This window comes from Hypoxylon fragiforme (genome assembly GCF_022984875.1).
Source record: "Hypoxylon fragiforme strain CBS 206.31 chromosome Unknown GGS25scaffold_10, whole genome shotgun sequence".
In the NCBI taxonomy this organism is placed as follows: Eukaryota; Fungi; Ascomycota; class Sordariomycetes; order Xylariales; family Hypoxylaceae; genus Hypoxylon; species Hypoxylon fragiforme.
The window spans coordinates 1,273,091-1,289,451 of record NW_026054765.1 but is presented as its reverse complement, the minus strand read 5'-3'; the positions used below and the strand labels follow the sequence as shown (position 1 = coordinate 1,289,451).

Here is a 16,361-nt window from a genome sequence, read left to right as displayed (position 1 = left end):
GCTGAAACTCCCCCGTCCTCCCCCTCCCACCCTTTCCTCCCTCCCACCACACCCGCACCCACATCCCCCGCCCTCCCCGGCGCCACCTCAAAGTCAAACCACCAAAACGTCTTCGCCACCACCAAGCTAGCCCCCGCGGATTTCTGAGTTGCTGCTGAAAGCACCGCGGATCTCGGACGCTAGCTTGTCGTAGGCGCTGCGGTTCCGGGAGAGGTAGAAGAAGAGTGCGCTGAGCGCGGTTGCTGTTGTGTCGCCCCCTTGCCGCAAATTTGCGTTAGTATGCAGTTACCTACCTAGGTAGGCAAGGAAATGGCTAGGTTTCGGGGTACGCTTCCGAAAGACTTACCTGCTGGGAAGAAGAAGAATGCATTAGCCCCTGAGACTGTCCTTCAACCCATCGGGTGGGTGATTGGACGGTCAGTGCAGAAGGAGGATTCGGGTGCCGAGGAATTCGGGGGCCGTAGGTCGTGGAGCTTAGGCGACGCGAAGGTTACCAAAAGTTTTGGAAGCGTTAGCTGGACGTAGTCTTCCAACTCCAAGAAGGTTCCTTTTTCGTCGAGGTTGCCAAGCTTTATTTTTTCCAGTGGCGTTTTCAGAGTGATGCCATTGATTGATTGAGCCGACGCATACGTAAGTAGCATGTCACTGCATGTGTACCTACGCACCAAGTATTGAAGCTCTACTTGTGGTATACCCATATACCTAGGTTAGCATAATCACAACGAAGAGGAGCACATATTGTTTCATTTTTCTATATCCATCTTTATTACCTACCTGCCTATACAAATATTAGCCCCTTTTATACCTCCCCTTACCCAATCCTTCGGGACGAACTACATATTACCCCACCACTAAATCTGGAGAAAAGGGGGGTCAAGATCCATTCCCCACACACTACCGATCCTTATAGCAGATCCATTAGGTTTAAATGATGGCAAATATGGATTGGCATTGTTGTGAGGTACTTATCAAATCCCCTCATATATCGGATTGTCATCGTCGTTATAATATTCAGTCCAATATCATGTTATAAGGCTTCATCTAATACATAGGGTTATAGTTGAAGCTATTCGCAGTTCATACTTTATAGAAGAGATATCTATACGGAATGGACAACCAGTTCTAATCAATAGCATCCCATGCGGCACTATCAATCAATTATGTCAATGCTATATCTTGGGCACTTAGTAATCGCCTAGGCACCACAATTACCCTCCTCTATTCCATGATATCGGCGATGAGTCAGTACATCTCCAAGACAAGGCGCATCGCATTGCATACCTAGTATGTAGCATGTTCGACCTTACGTAAATCGTTGCCTAGTATCAATGGCAACTCGTATCGAGCCCACTCCCCCCGCCTACTCTTGTGCTACCCCAAGTTCTTGATGCTACCACGCTGTCGTTTTATCTTTTTAACCCTTCCGTGAATATCTCCTCCTTCCGTGTCTTTTTCTTCTTCTTAGTCAACAACAGCAACGAATCCAACAACAACGAATCATACAAAACACAAAACATCTTACCTTAGGGTTTGCTCACTTCCAGAATATGGGTTTAGACAAGAATCTGCCTGCTGGCCTAGAGGAGGTGGATATCATCATTGCAGGCGGTAAGTAAGCTCACTATCTAATGTTATGTCTTACCGAGTGTGTACTGAGAATGGCTTCCTTCAAAAAGGAGGAACTGCAGGATGTATCGTGGCTGGGCGATTGGCAGAGGCCGATCCAAACCTCTCCATCCTAGTGATCGAAGGTGGCCGCGATAATTACGACAATCCCCTAGTATTAACCCCTTGTTTATACACGGCAAACCTTCTTCCAAATTCCGAGACTGCAATTTTCTATCAAGCAATCAAGTCTAAGCAACTTGCCGATAGGGAGGTGATAGTCCCCTCCGGAGGCACCCTAGGCGGGGGTTCCTCTATCAACTTTATGATGTACGTAAAGTCGATGTGAACTCCCAATTGATTCAGTGTTAAAGGGAAGAGCTATCACTAAAAGCTTATCAACGTTCCTCTAAATCTAGGTATACACGAGCTCAACGAGATGACTTCGACTCATGGAAGACTCCGGGGTGGTCGGCAGACGAATTATGGCCGTACCTAAAGAAGGTAAGCTGCCGATCTTCTGAGTATACCCAAACCTCATGGCACCACTAACTCGGATGTAACTTTAGCTTGAGACATACCATGGTCCAGGTAACCCGGAGCATCACGGCTACAGCGGTCCGATCCAAGTATCTGACGGGCCATTCCGCGGTAAACGCGCAGAGGATGAGTGGCTTAATGCAGCAGCCAAGGTCGGGTATCCAGAGATCATTGATCTCCAAAACTTGGATACCAACAATGGCTTCCAGCGTTGGCTCCGTTACACCTCACCCGAAGGCGCAAGATCTAACACTGCTCACGCGTACTTACACCCTCGGCTACGGGATGGCAAGCACCCTAACTTGCACGTCCTAGTCGAGTCAAGTGTCGTACGCGTGCTGTTTGATGAGAACAAGCGAGCGTGTGGTGTAGAGTTTACACCTAACCCGCGATTCCACCCCCTGCCGGATTCCTCGAAACCTCGCCCTAAACAAATTATCAAGGCCCGCAAACTTGTCGTCGTGTCATGCGGTGCGTGTGGCACGCCATCCGTATTAGAGCGTTCCGGAATTGGGGCCAAAGACGTCCTGGAAAGAGCCGGGGTTCCTCTAGTGGAGGAGCTTCCCGGTGTTGGGTCTGACTATCAAGACCATAACTTGATAGGATATACGTACCGGACCTCCCTATCACCGGAAGAAACTGGCGATGCGTTGGGGCGGCGGACTAGCTTCGAAGACGTTATCGCCCAAAAGCATCCGATGTGGACGTGGAATTATGTCGATCTCTCGGCCAAGATTAGACCGACGGACGCCGAGGTTGCTGCGCTGGGGAAGGAGTTCCAGGAGGCGTGGGATCGAGACTTTAGGGATCGGCCTAACAGACCTATCATGTGTATGGCGGTCTTGTGCGGGTAAGTGTTACAAGCAAATCGCTCTCAGCCCACACCATGGCGCAATATCGATCTTGAGAGTCTTGCGTTCAGACATTGAATAATACTAACACAGATCATCAGGGTCCTGGGTAGCACCGAGGGTCTTCCTCTAGAGCAGTTCCTGTCGGTTGGGCCTTACACAGCATACCCCTATTCGCGCGGGCACCTGCACATCACGGGCCCCGACGTAAGCGACCCCTTAGACTTCGACGTGGGGTTTTTCAGCGACCCGGGCGACTTGGACCTCAAAAAGCAGGTTTGGGCGTACAAGAAGGGGCGCGAGATCATGCGCCGCACAACCATATATCGCGGGGAGGCCGCAATTCACCATCCCGTATTCCCGAAGGGCTCCAAGGCAGCCTGCATTGAAGAGTGGACCCCGGTCGCGGAAGGCGCCGAAGTACAAGACCTCGAATACTCGCGCGAAGACGATGAGGCGATCGAGAAGCATCTCCGTGAGAAAATTCAAACCACTTGGCACTCGCTGGGCACAGCTAAGATGGCGCCGCGCGAGGAGAAGGGCGTGGTGGATAAGGATCTCAATGTCTACGGAGTCAAGGGGCTTAAGTTGGTGGATTTGAGTATTGCGCCGGAGAATATCGGCGGGAATACGTGCAACACGGCCATGGTTATTGGAGAGAAAGCGGCGGATATCATTGCTCGGGAGCTTGGGTTGCTTCTCCATTGATTGATGTGCCTAGGTACTGCCTCAGGTGTAGGATACCTATGTAACTGTGAATCTCAATTCAATTCATGATGTTTTGTCAAACTTGACTTGACCGAAATGCATGAGCTCTACTTCACGGAAGCCCCGCGTCGGCATTTCCGAACATGTCAGCCCCGGATTCAAATACGATAGGCAAAGAACGACATCCGGCCTATACAAGTACCTATGATTACACCGCCACTCGACAGATAGCCCAAAGACACTCGCATCACGAACATGAAGCGTAGCCAATGCGCTGATGAATTGATTTAGGAAGAGAGGACGGCCCTAGCTGAATGACGGAAACGCACCTCAGAGGAAGGGAGTGCAGCGCGCCACAAAGCTCCTATCATATCCAAAGCTGAAAAGTGGCGGGTAGCCCGAGCATTTACAGGCTCGTTTAAAGCCGTCTCATGTATTATATTCGAGCTGATGACCTCACTATATCCCGCGTTTTATCTATGCCGGGGGGTTTTTTTTTTCAGTTGGCTAGTCGTAAACTAGATTAAATATACAATTAAGGCACGTTGAGGTCATCGACTTCGAAATGCCGGATTAATTCATTAGCTATTTGAGCTAATCCAAACACTCTACGGTAGTCAGTAAACATGTGTTGAGGATGTTTACTTAGTAGGTACCCTAGTGGACTATAGATAGCTGTCGTCGAGCCCCCTGTCGCAAGCCTATCGTGCCGTATGCCCCGGCTGAATGCAAAGGCCGTGCAGCCACGGCCTTACCTATTGGATATTCTCCCTGTCGATTCCGAGTCCCAATCCCGGAAACATGAAAAAATAACGAAATTTATTCTCGGTGTTAAAGTACGGTAAGCTTGTAACGTGGAAACGGTGGAACGAGACCAAAGCCATCAGAGAAATTGAGGAGCTGACAACCCACGTCAGATAGGGTTTCTTTCAGTTAGGATAGGTCCCTTTTACAAAGAATTTCATGGGCAAATACGAGAATTAGCTTAGTGGACCTTATACGAGCCAGGGTCTAACTCTTACTACCGAGTCGCGATAATAATAGCCTGCTCCACTGTCACTGTCACTGCCTGCATGAAGGGCTCATTTTACTAATGCCTATACCACCTACCCAGGTGCTAAGTAAACAGGTCTCAAATAGGCTGTGAACCTAGCAAAATGGGTGTCTTTGTTGGGACAGGGCCCTTGAATATAAACCGGCTTGGCCCGCCATGCTTGTCTCTATCCCCTCCTCATCCCGTCGTTCACTGAGCCAGAGTACGTCAAGATGAGGTCATTCGCAACCCTAACGGTCATCGCTGGCTTTCTCAGCCAAACTACGCTCGGCGCGCCACCGTTCCAAAGACGACAAAACGTAACGGACTGGACTGCGGAAGCATGGGACGCGATCGTCGTCGGTGCCGGAACTGCCGGGATCATAGTAGCGGACAGGTTGAGTGAGGCGGGCAAGAAAACCCTGCTACTAGAAGTCGGCGGTCGCTCATACGGAGTCGTGGGTGGTACGGAGAAGCCTCAATGGCTCGATGGGACAGACATGAGCCGGGTCGACGTACCTGGTTTATGTGAGTAACGATGTTCCAGTGATCCCCCTGATCGTTAGGCTGACAAGCTGAATAGATAAGAGCATCTTCAACGGAGGTTCGGATCTGTTGTGCCCTGCCGGAATCGTCAACTCCTTTCAAGCGTGCACCATTGGCGGGAATAGCGCAATCAATGCCGGCCTGTACTTTCAACCTCCCGCTTCCGACTGGGATGACTACCACCCGGACGGATGGAAGAGTGCAGATGTGGCGGATGCGACACAGAGACTGCTCGACATGCAGCCCTCGGTGACCAGCTACTCGGTAGACGGCCAATTCTATATGCAGTCCGGCTACGACGAGGCGAGGAAATGGATTGTGGACGCAGCTGGCTTCACAGATGTTGAATTCAACGAGGTTCCGGATAATAAGGACAAGGTCTTTGGACGGCCCGTCTACAACTACATCGGTGGCCAGCGAGGTGGGCCAACGAGAACTTACCTCCAGAACGCCCTAAAGAGAACCAACTTCCGTCTCCAGACAGGCGTTCGTGTTCAGCATATCGATCATGTCAATGGTGTGGCTTCCGGCATCACCGCCAACATCAGCGGTTCAATAGTGCAGATCCCCCTTTCTACCAGTGGCCGAGTTATTCTGAGCGCCGGTGCCATCGCTTCGCCAGGTCTTCTCATGCATTCTGGCATTGGATCTGAAGAGACGCTTAACAGTCTGTCTACGGCCGGAGCCTCGTCTTATAACTCTTCGACTTGGGTAATCAACGCAGAAGTTGGTGCAGGCCTCTTCGATAATCCCAATACATTCATCGAATTATCCGCACCAACGATAGAGTCATACGTTCACAACTACAACGACCCTATTCCAGCGGATAGAGATCTTTATCTATCTTCTCGCAGTGGCCCATATGCTTCAGCCTCACAGTCTTCCGCATTCTGGGGCTACATGCCTAACGCCGACGGCACCAGGACCGGAGTGCAAGGCACCATTGATTCGTCAGGGCATGCAGACTTCGTAGACAACAACACCATCACGCTCAACATCTACGGAACCTCTGGGCTAGCCTCGGCGGGACGTGTTATCCTGTCGGACGACGGCCAGTTCATCCCTGGTCCCAGCTCCGACGTTTACTACTCCGACCCTCGGGACGCGGACGCCCAGGCCATCGCAGAGTTCATCCACACGATCTTCCAAGCTCTGCCATCCTCCACCCCCGAGTCACCGGCAGCTGATGGTCTTACTCCGCTCAACATCGCCCAAAATTCGACGGTTGAAGAAATACGCACTTACATCACCACTTGGTCTGACTACGCCGTTGGCTCCGTCCAGCACTGGTCTAGCTCATGCCGAATAGGGAAATGTGTTGATGTCGACACGAAGGTGGTCGGCACCGAGAACATACATATCATCGACGCGTCTATCGTAGCGCCTTTGACAGTAAACCCGCAGTTTGGTGTGATGGTTGCGGCGGAGAAAGGTGCAGAGAGAGTACTGCAATCTTGGAAGTTGCCTGGTTTATCTATACATATCTAAATAGTCCGCTGGCGATATATCACGAGACGAGAGTTAGACGAGATACCTATATAATTGTAATATATATGTAATATATATCTAGTTAAATATCATATCTACCGAGCTATTGTTAGGCTCATAACCAGGCTCATACCGTCAATACTTAAGTCTTCCCAGTCTCACGTTGAACCACCGCCGCCTCCACCATCTCCTCCTCCTCCACCCCCATCGCCTCCTCCACCTCCTCCGTCTCCACCACTTGCAATAGCATCAAAGAAAAAGCCAAGCTTTTAAAACCAGAGTCAGCAGAGATCACAACTTCAGTAGATTCGATCGAAGCTCATAAGCAGACCACGGGGATGGGTAGGTAGATGAAACCCGCCGAAAACCCCGGGAACATTGGGAAGAAAAAAAGAAAAAAAAAGGAGAAGAAGGAAAAAAGCAATACTCACATCCATCTCATACTCCTCCGCCCTCTTCTTATCCCTCGCCCTCGCCCTCTCGTACAAGCTCACAAACCCCAACAGCACATACACCCCCAACAACCCCCCCTCCCCCGCCAGCTCCCCCCTCCCCGCCAACCTCACCACATCATTCGTCGGCATCATCTCGCCCAGCACCGCCACGCCGACACCCCGCCCATCCACCAGCACGCACCGCATCCTCGGCCTCATCCGATCCGCCCTCGACTTCATCTTCTTCTTCTTCTTGTTCCTGCCGAGATCCCCATCCCCATCCCCATCCCCTTCCTCGGCCGGCTCCCACCGCAAGCGCGTGCCGTCGCCGAGCGTCGTGACGTAGCACCCGCGCGACCCGTCCTTGATGCGGCGGCGCCAGAAGCTGCGCTGGGGGCGCGGGTTCTCGCGCGAGTGGCCGCGCGCGTCGAACTGCGCGTACGAGTGGTTCAGCGTCACGACATTGCGCCCTGCGGCCGCGGCGGTGATCTGGATCGTGGGTTTGTCGGCCGGGTACTTGGCGGTCGCGACGACGGTCTGCTTCTTCTTCTTCTGGCCTTGGCCCTTGGCGGTACGGAGGGTGAGGTGCTTGTGGTGCACGCTGGCGTGGAGGACGGCCGGGGGGGTGCTGGAGAGTTTGGAAGACGGGTAGGGCCGGATGGAGAGGTCGTCGCTGCGGAGGGCGTGCCGGTTGTAGTCGAGGTGGTAGGTATATGACATATTTACCTTGAGTCAATGGCACGAAGGTTGAGTGTATACTAGGTATACTACTATACATTCGGGGTTTAATTACGGGAGCAAGTGTTTACACTTGACGTTATACACTACTTCATGATATACTACTTAGTCGGCATTCACAGCTGACCGTCTCTGCGTCCCTAGGCCTAAACTGTAGGTCATCGCCACACGCGATGCCATTGCCAGCAAGGCTTGTCATGTGAACAATGGGACTCAGCCATCGTGGTTTAGTCTTTGCCCAGACAAACACTGCCTCATACGCATCCAGCTCCTTCAATGACCACGATCATATCATAGGTCGATGCCCGGAGGTCAAATATGATTGGCTCATCTCTGTAGTCTTCTCGCTTAGGTACAGTACGCTATACTTCATTCAATAGTACAGTAAACCTTGGCCATAACGATTCGGTAGACAACGATATTTTTGTATAACGATATAATTTTGGGAACATTGCAATTTTGTATGGGAAATAACGATATTTTAACCTTAGCGATATATCGTTAATTTTTTGACCGCCACCACCAAGATCGTTATGGACCATGTGTAAAAAACCGTTTATTTTGATAAATTTTTGGTGGAATAAGTGGAATTTTGCGTTTGGTAGCCAATTGGACTGTCCTTTTTTCAGGTAAATCTAATCACCGCCACGATATCTAATCGCCGAAAAATTGGCTTACTGCATAATATCTTTTAAATATGAAAGGAATTTAAAAGAACAATATTAGGTAAGTACCTTTTCTAATAAAATGGCAGTAAAGGTACAACGGAAGTACACGGACCATGACAGTGGGTCCATCTCTACATAACGATACCTCTCTATAACGAATTAAGAGTGGTGTTTTTTCCATATCGTTATGGCCAAGGTTTACTGTAGTATGTTAATGAGAGGCCGAAGCCCTATGTATTGCCTACGTAAGTAGCAATACGCCGTAACTACCCAGGCCCACCAACCTCCGTAAGAGCCGGGCCGCTATTGGCAGCAACAATCCAATGATGAACTAGAATCGAATTTGGAAAATTTTCAAATCCCCACACCCAATTTATCTGAATTCTGTGCGTAGTAGACTTGATAGACTAGCATTAACCACCGTCCATCACAACACAGGAACAAACTCAATTCGAGTGTCCTACCATCAATCGGTCGGATGGTGTAGTTGGTTATCACGTCAGTCTAACACACTGAAGGTCCCCAGTTCGAGCCTGGGTTCGATCACATTTTTGGTCCGTAGTTATTAAGGTTACATTCTTTTTGCTATTCATTTTTGTTGCATATATTGGTTTCCTTTTCGTTCACAACTAATATCACCTTATCCTATTTAGATACTCTAAAAACTGGACTATGAAGGAAGTGACTGCCATGATAAAATATTCAAAGAAATCCAATGATCTCTGTACATAGTAATCCAACTCCGAAATCAGTACAGCTACTTACACCGTCCCAAGATAGGAGTTTAGGGGTTTGCGACCTGGATCTGTATACTACTAATGTTAGTAGTAAATGCGCGATGCCCCCTGAACCTCTAAATTCACCGATGATAATCGTATATATAACTTCTAGGTGTCTGTAACTAGGTATGTAGGTACTGATTACTACGTACCTACGTTGGCAACCCAGCTTTGAGATATTTAGTAATGCAACACACTATATCACCTAGCATACTAGCCATGACGACATCCATGCCTGGCTTCTTGGAGGAGTGCGGAGGATTGGTTCGTGATGTATTTGTCAGCATCAATCCAACACCGTCTCGTTCTACGACGGACCGTCCCGTCGCCCCATCTAGGCCAATGATATAAAATGCTATTATATTTCCCACCTTCTCACTGGATAGGATAGTTCATCTTGAGTTGCGTCGCATCGAATTTCCTCTAACAGTGTTTACTCCAATTTCACGTTTCCTTACTGAAAGAATTTAGAAAAAAGCAAGAAGATGACGAACATTAGCATTAAGATAGTGTCAGACACCGTCTGCCCCTGGGTAAGCTTTTACGGGGTACACGGCCCCTTTACAAAGAGCTTATCGCTAAGATCTCAACTCAAACCTAGTGCTACATAGGCAAGAAACGGCTAGAAAAAGCCATCGATCTATACCGCAGGGTGCACCCAGACGGTAAAAATGACTCCTTCACCATAAGCTGGGCACCGTTTTACCTGGACCCCACGTCGCCCAAAGTCGGCGTCCCGCTGAGGGAGCGCATGGCGCAGCGGTTCGGAGCGGAGCGACACGTAGCTCTACTGCAGCGGCTCGCGCTGATGGGCCACCAGGAAGGCATCAACTTCAGCTTCGAGAGCAAGACCGGCAACACGCGGGACTCGCACCGGCTGATCCAGCTGGGCAAGACCAAGGGCAACGAGATCGAGAACCGTGTGGTTCTGGAGCTGTTCAAGAGCTACTTTGAAGGCGACGGCGACATCACCTCGCACGACACGCTTATTGCTGCTGCGGAGAAGGCGGGCTTAGACAAGGCCGAAGCGAAGGACTGGCTCGCGTCGGATAAGGGTGGTAAGGAGGTCGATAGTGAGGTCCAAGAGGCGTATGCCAAGGACATACACGGTGTACCGCACTTTACGATACAGGGCAAGTACGAGATTGACGGCGCACAAGACAGCCAGGCCTTCTTAGAGGCGTTCGCAAAGGCTAGGGAAGAGAGATAAGACGGTACCCAGTACCTAGATGATATGTTCGTTCATACATATATTGTCGTGTGAGTCGGATGTCTGGCGTTAAGCCGTATTGGCTCCGGGGGGTATCATAAGTTAGGTAGCTTCAAAGGCGTAGGCTCATTACATATTTAGCAAGCCACCTAGGTCCTTCTCCATCGCCTTTAATCTCTCTTGCAATTCCTTCTTCTTCTTGTCGAGCTCTCGTACCTCCTCCTCTTCTCTTCTTAGGTCCTCCTCCGTTAGAACATCTTCCTGGGGCTGTAGATCCTCTTCCTCTTCGTCTTCATCCATCCAGTGATCCTTGTTCATGCGCCCTAGGGCCTCGGCCTGCTCGGCTACTTTCGCCTCGTAATACGCCAACGTGTTTCGAGCATGCGCGTACTTGGAGCGCAGCGCCGGTATTCTCTCCAGTGCTCCAGGTAAGGGATAAACACTACATAATTTCTCCGCGCCGGTCAGGAGTATTTCGACATCTATGTCGTCCTTGCCACCACGTCGTTCACTGCGACGGATCTGGTCGTGTAGGTCGCCACCTAGCACAGCTGCCACAGCCGTGTGTCGTCGTTGTGCACCAGCATTGCGCCCCGTGTTGCTACCGGACGTAGTGACCTCGCCAGAGGCAACATTAAACACGGTTTGACGACGCCCACTTTGTTTGGGTGGGTCTATGTTATGAGTTGTGGATGGTGGTGGTGGTGGAGGGACGGAGAAGAGCGCCCGTTCATGAGCTTCGGTATCGCGGATTAATGAGGTAATGTCGTCGTTACCAAGGAGGGCATTAGTGAATATCTTAGAAGGTGGAAAGCTATCGTATAGTAATGTAAATATTCATAATCTTTGTAATAACTCATGTATATATGTTATACGTACGGTAAACTGTCAATTCCTTGACAGGATATGGATATTTGTTCAAAGTGCGCTGAGAGGAGTGACATGATGGGCAAATGTGATGTCACGATAGGAAGGGAAGTATTTTGTATGGAGCTGGTAAGTTCAAATGTTCGATGTCCAATGTTGGCAAAGAGCTCCAATGTTGATCGCGACGGGGTCTGGTGCCTTGTTGACTGTAAGTACCATGTACACACACAAACTTGAAAGCCACAAATACCCCCACCATGTGGCTGGTTCTAGGTAGTAGGTACTCAAATATACCGAGGTGACGGTCCTATCAACCTCAAATTCCATTTTCCCATTCTCTATTTCCGACTTTTGTCAATATCGAAATTACAATACGACCTGCAGTCTAAAAACAGGGCGGACGGCTTGTTCCATGCTGCGCGTCATTATCTCGGGGTCTTAACCTACATCGACTAAACCGAATTTCCCTTTTACCAATGTCTCGCCAGCCTCGTTTTCTTCTTTTTTCTTTCTTTTCTTTTATACACCCAAGATTGAGATTGCTACATACATCCATGGATGCATTGACCTCATCCAATTCTGATGTACTTCGTATAGTGTCTCTATGGACTATGTTCTATCCGCCCAAGTAGGCAAGTCCGTGAAACATGCAGCCATTGAATACTGACATTATCTCTTAATGCTGAGTGATACATAAAGAGAGAGAGACAGACAGGAAGAGAGGCGCGGTAGTTGCTAGCCAAGGGTGAAAGCATCAATGCTCTGCCATCGAAAACTTCCCACGCAGCAAAGTCACCGCAGCACCGGATCGCCACCTGACAGCAGCATTACGCATTGCACTGTAGAGACGAACATAATACGCATACATAAAAATACAAAAGGTTACGATACTTCATATTTTCAATGTTGTTGTTATATTACTTGCAGTATCTGCTGCAGGCTCCGGAGTAATCCCTGACCTTCTCAGCAGCCAAGCAGTGAACTTTTCCCATCTCCACTACGCCTGCGGTCTATCTCTTCGTCTTCCACTTGCAGCACACCTCCTCAAATCATTGGGCATGAGTGGGTGAATGCTGCTACCTGACCCCTTGTCTGCCAGATTCTGCCTACCTACTGGCTTGTCTACCTGCCAGCCTACATACTTAGTTGACCTACCTACCTACAATGTACAGCTGTAGGTGGTATTTTTGAACCGTCCTTGTATAACCATGCCGTGGCTCTCAAAATTAGCCCTGATACGTCTGGCTTCTCACCAAAGCCTGTTAAACACTATTAACACTGTTAACACTATCAACGAATGTTAGTGGTTGAGTAGTAGTACTACGGATGGCAAATTCCCTTTTTTTCGGTCAGCGTCGAGGTTCTAAGAGGGCCGGCTGAAAGAGAGTTAAGTTGGCCAATATCTGACAACATGTCACAACATTCAGTTTGCTACCTACATACCTACCTACCTCCTACATAGTACCTACCTCTTCAAGAGCCGTAGTCGCTTCTCACCTACAAAGTAGAGATATATGCCTCATGCCGCTGGCCCCATTGACTACATGTCGCATTTTGCCTGGATACGCTATGCCTCCCACGAAAAGTAACCAGGGAGTCCTGGGAGCATTGGTGCCCAAGCCGCAATCTCTGCGAGGTGCTCCGCTATAGGCTGGTGGGCGAGCAACTAGGCCCGTTTCCTTCGCTCTCTGCCCGGGAGTCCGCAACTTTAGCTTCGCCTAGGTATACCGTGTACCCTTTTCCCTTACCATTAGATCCATCAGATTGATACTATTTACCTGCTAGTACATATGTAGTATGTGTATGCTTTCACCAGTCACAACCTTATAATTACATGGGTATTTCTAGGATTTCTAGGTGACAGACCTCTATTTTGCCATCCATAAATAACCATGGTATATTTATCTACCTACAATCCTACATACCTACCTGGTAGGCACTCGTAAGACCTTTACTATGTATAAGAGCTTTTGGATAGCCTGTTCTCCAAATACACTTTCCCCTCTTACTGGGTAGTTTTCGCACACATGGGACTTCTTTCTCATACCTAGTACGCGACCTACGCAAGTGAGCTCCAACAGCAGATATACCACCCCGTTATTCTTCTGTCTAGAAGTTTCCCAACTTGAAAGTGTTGCGGATTTCTTTTCGACTTGGGTTTGCTGTGCCCTCCGATCCAGGCCACTTCTTGGAGATCCACAAGTGCAGGAGGGTTTTTTTTTCTGCACTACACATCTATTTCAAGTAATTCTATCTAGAGCATCATATTTCTTTTTTTTTTCTTTTTTTCCCTCCCTTCCTTCTCTTTTTTTTACTGTGTCAGTGGTGCAAAGCCAACTTTCACCCCCCGTCCTCTCTCTGCAGGGACACTTGAGACAGAAATTCAACACCGAATGGTCTCTGATACATTCACTTTCTCTGAGTCTTAGAGAGTGAAAAGACAAGATCGCAGTATAGACTTATATCACACCTCTACGAGACGGTTCTACCCCTATCGCCTTTGTGGAGGAATTGTAGCGGTGTCCGGTCCCGACCTACCAAGCTTCCCCAAGAGATTAACATGACAAGTTACCGGAGTCCAATAACTTCTCCGCGTTGGAGGTTTTTGCTCTGGGTGCTGACGCCTTAAAAGTCCCTCGTTCGCCTTTATCTTCTCCCCCCGCGAATTCTACCCCACATTCTCATATTCATAGCCAATTTGAATCGATAAAAAAAATTAGGGAAGACTCAATTCTCGGGTGGGAGTATTTCCCGTTACCCATAACGCCGACAACCATGCGGCCACATACCCCTTCTTTGGATACCACCCTCCTAATACCGACAGCGACGGTACCTACTTCGCCATCTTCACCACCCGAGACACCCACCACCGGATCTCCCAAGATGAGTCGCAAAGCGGCGCTAAACGGTCACACCATGCGTCATTCAAAAGTACATGGCCAACAAGACCACTCATCCAATATTCGGCCATTGGGTGGCACTAAATTTAGTTACACCCGCGGGCCTCGACCTGAGGAAATATCACCTCGTTCCTCAAATTCATCTGATGAGGAATCCGACTCGTCCGTCACCGCTCCGCAATCAATCTGCTCGGATATACCGAAAGTGCACCACCATCATGTAGAACAGATTGTTTCAGCTCAGGAGGATGCCGCATTCTCCATTGAGGAATTGAGTGATGATTGTTCGCTCGATTGCGACGAAGTTAACTTCCGTCAGCCAGACGAAGTTGAGTATGCCAATTCGGAGCGCAGTCGGTCAAAATCTCGACCCCCGCCGGATATGGATCCTGCTGTCATGACGGGCATAGAAAACCTAAACACGTTTGAAGACTCGGACGTTGACATTGATCACAATGACGAAGAATTTCGCCAACAATTGCAGAAGAGACGCGAGGAACGCCGCCTCAGGAGGATGAAGTCGGGAAGCCTTAGCAAGCGAACAGTAAGCGAGCGAGGCAGCGATTCCGACAGAGAGGACATCCTACCTTACTATGAAGGGAGTGAGACGGGCGCAGCTCGTCGAATGCGGCGAAAGGTTGGCGATAGGATCAGCATTCAATTTACCGGCGCACTTCCAGAGAGGATCGAGGAGCTAAAAGAACCGAATAGCGACGATGAAATCATTATAGGCTCTGCCGAGGTATTTGCAAGAGAATTGCCATATTGGACTTTGATGGATGTTGATTCGGAATGAGACCATTCAACCGCAATACGTTACATAATTAAAATAAGGGAAACACCCAGCCAATTACTTCGCGATTAGCCCCCTTATACCGGCAGCAACTCGCGGCACACAAGTTACGATTACACGACACTTCACGAATATGACTGGGTGGCTGGGATCGATCTCGTTCTCCCACCTGTCTCTAAGGGAATTTAGTCATGGCGAAAGGGTTATCATAAATTAGAAAAGTCGACTCCTATTAGGTAATGGCAAAACCACTTGAAGATATACGGGGGCGGAGGGAGGGTTTGCGGCAGCAATATGTGTTGGAATTGCTTGCATAGAACATTGGCTACATGGCCTGGTAAATTATTAGGGAGGGCCCGACTTGTGTTGAATACTCAAGGAGGAAGATTTTCATGGTGTTCATTTCTCATCTTGCTTTTAGATACCTCTTAGATCTGGATTTTAGCGGTTGGCATAGGCGCGATTTAACCTGACGACGAAGATGACGAAATATGTTGAACGACGTAGATGATGTGGATGATGTGGACGAGATAACGACGATGAAGACAACATTTGCATAGAGGTGGCTACTCATAATGAGAAATATGCCACGCTTTTCTTAATTTCATGAATATTTCCCCCCTACATACCCAGGTAACTGAGGTAGATATATTACACGTATGCAAAGAATGTTGATATAGACGGCTGGTTGGCTTGACCTGATACGACACACGTTGACTATTGAGTAGTTATTATGAGCTTCTCCTTAACTAGAAGAAGAAGTATATAAATTAAACCAATAGCCTTGATTTTATTTTCACCGCTTCGGTGTACCTCCTATACCTGACATATATACCTACCTAGTAGTAAATAGTATCTAGTAGTTGGTCACATTTGAATACCTACTACCTACCCTTTGATGGAAGCAACTTCAATGGTGAACAGGAAAATCATCTGAACATTTGAACATTTGAAAATACATAGTACTTCGAACTTACGTAATAACTACCATTGTAGCCACATGAACTCTGATGTAATACTTTGGCAAGCCACATTGACATCCAGACTAGATATATGTATGTACATTGTACATAGTAACATCGATTAGCGCAAATGTTTAATTGCTTGTCTTATCGGAGTCAAAGGTTCCACTTAGAGTTCCAAGCTTGAGGCCGGCGCGGTGCACGTGTGGGTTAAAGATACATAGCTCCGACAACTTCAA

The 16,361-nt window shown here is 48.7% G+C and overlaps 7 protein-coding genes and 1 non-coding gene across 8 annotated transcripts; 5 read left to right on the top strand and 3 right to left on the bottom strand.

The window, feature by feature from the left end:
• Positions 1 to 126: 126 nt before the first annotated feature.
• Positions 127 to 641, bottom strand: GGS25DRAFT_526257 (uncharacterized protein; the record flags this gene model as incomplete). Its single annotated transcript, XM_049264948.1, has 2 exons — positions 127 to 257; positions 395 to 641. The coding sequence occupies 2 exons, from the start codon at positions 639 to 641 to the stop codon at positions 127 to 129; spliced, it is 378 nt and encodes a 125-aa protein (XP_049112284.1).
• Positions 642 to 1,172: 531 nt separating this feature from the next.
• Positions 1,173 to 4,033, top strand: GGS25DRAFT_83715 (GMC oxidoreductase). Its single transcript, XM_049266063.1, has 5 exons — positions 1,173 to 1,608; positions 1,677 to 1,935; positions 2,025 to 2,109; positions 2,175 to 2,995; positions 3,098 to 4,033. The coding sequence occupies exons 1-5, from the start codon at positions 1,548 to 1,550 to the stop codon at positions 3,702 to 3,704; spliced, it is 1,833 nt and encodes a 610-aa protein (XP_049112283.1). The 5' UTR covers positions 1,173 to 1,547; the 3' UTR covers positions 3,705 to 4,033.
• A 537-nt stretch (positions 4,034 to 4,570) lies between these two features.
• GGS25DRAFT_528253 (putative cellobiose dehydrogenase) lies at positions 4,571 to 7,270 on the top strand. The gene is made up of 2 exons (XM_049265169.1): positions 4,571 to 5,265; positions 5,321 to 7,270. The coding sequence occupies exons 1-2, from the start codon at positions 4,971 to 4,973 to the stop codon at positions 6,769 to 6,771; spliced, it is 1,746 nt and encodes a 581-aa protein (XP_049112282.1). The 5' UTR covers positions 4,571 to 4,970; the 3' UTR covers positions 6,772 to 7,270.
• GGS25DRAFT_526254 (uncharacterized protein) lies at positions 6,930 to 7,925 on the bottom strand (the record flags this gene model as incomplete). Its single annotated transcript, XM_049264947.1, has 2 exons — positions 6,930 to 7,037; positions 7,203 to 7,925. The coding sequence occupies 2 exons, from the start codon at positions 7,923 to 7,925 to the stop codon at positions 6,930 to 6,932; spliced, it is 831 nt and encodes a 276-aa protein (XP_049112281.1).
• Positions 7,926 to 9,083: 1,158 nt separating this feature from the next.
• Positions 9,084 to 9,157, top strand: GGS25DRAFT_t118. Its single transcript has one exon. It is a non-coding gene; the product is annotated as a tRNA-Val (tRNA).
• Positions 9,158 to 9,739: 582 nt separating this feature from the next.
• On the top strand, positions 9,740 to 10,665 carry GGS25DRAFT_83617 (DSBA oxidoreductase). Its single transcript, XM_049266060.1, has 2 exons — positions 9,740 to 9,923; positions 9,992 to 10,665. The coding sequence occupies exons 1-2, from the start codon at positions 9,876 to 9,878 to the stop codon at positions 10,598 to 10,600; spliced, it is 657 nt and encodes a 218-aa protein (XP_049112280.1). The 5' UTR covers positions 9,740 to 9,875; the 3' UTR covers positions 10,601 to 10,665.
• On the bottom strand, positions 10,665 to 11,797 carry GGS25DRAFT_83652 (DASH complex, subunit Spc34). Its single transcript, XM_049266061.1, has 2 exons — positions 11,480 to 11,797; positions 10,665 to 11,414 (listed from the first exon to the last, which is right to left on the bottom strand). Exons 1-2 carry the CDS (start codon positions 11,542 to 11,544, stop codon positions 10,730 to 10,732), a joined length of 750 nt encoding a protein of 249 aa, XP_049112279.1. The 5' UTR covers positions 11,545 to 11,797; the 3' UTR covers positions 10,665 to 10,729.
• A 2,445-nt stretch (positions 11,798 to 14,242) lies between these two features.
• GGS25DRAFT_526251 (uncharacterized protein) lies at positions 14,243 to 15,163 on the top strand (the record flags this gene model as incomplete). Its single annotated transcript, XM_049264946.1, has 1 exon — positions 14,243 to 15,163. One exon carries the CDS (start codon positions 14,243 to 14,245, stop codon positions 15,161 to 15,163), a length of 921 nt encoding a protein of 306 aa, XP_049112278.1.
• Between the last annotated feature and the right edge of the window lie 1,198 nt (positions 15,164 to 16,361).

What these genes read in the sequence shown, in the direction of transcription:
- GGS25DRAFT_83715 (XM_049266063.1), top strand. Translation starts at nt 1,548, where the DNA reads ATGGGTTTAGACAAGAATCTGCCTGCTGGCCTAGAGGAGGTGGATATC. An exon ending in GGATATCATCATTGCAGGCG is followed by an intron (nt 1,609 to 1,676) that starts GTAAGTAAGCTC and finishes TCCTTCAAAAAG; the next exon opens with GAGGAACTGCAGGATGTATC. An exon ending in TATGGCCGTACCTAAAGAAG is followed by an intron (nt 2,110 to 2,174) that starts GTAAGCTGCCGA and finishes ATGTAACTTTAG; the next exon opens with CTTGAGACATACCATGGTCC.
- GGS25DRAFT_528253 (XM_049265169.1), top strand. Translation starts at nt 4,971, where the DNA reads ATGAGGTCATTCGCAACCCTAACGGTCATCGCTGGCTTTCTCAGCCAA. An exon ending in GGTCGACGTACCTGGTTTAT is followed by an intron (nt 5,266 to 5,320) that starts GTGAGTAACGAT and finishes CAAGCTGAATAG; the next exon opens with ATAAGAGCATCTTCAACGGA.
- GGS25DRAFT_83617 (XM_049266060.1), top strand. Translation starts at nt 9,876, where the DNA reads ATGACGAACATTAGCATTAAGATAGTGTCAGACACCGTCTGCCCCTGG. An exon ending in CAGACACCGTCTGCCCCTGG is followed by an intron (nt 9,924 to 9,991) that starts GTAAGCTTTTAC and finishes ACTCAAACCTAG; the next exon opens with TGCTACATAGGCAAGAAACG.
- GGS25DRAFT_83652 (XM_049266061.1), bottom strand. Translation starts at nt 11,544, where the DNA reads ATGTCACTCCTCTCAGCGCACTTTGAACAAATATCCATATCCTGTCAA. An exon ending in CAAGGAATTGACAGTTTACC is followed by an intron (nt 11,415 to 11,479) that starts GTACGTATAACA and finishes ACTATACGATAG; the next exon opens with CTTTCCACCTTCTAAGATAT.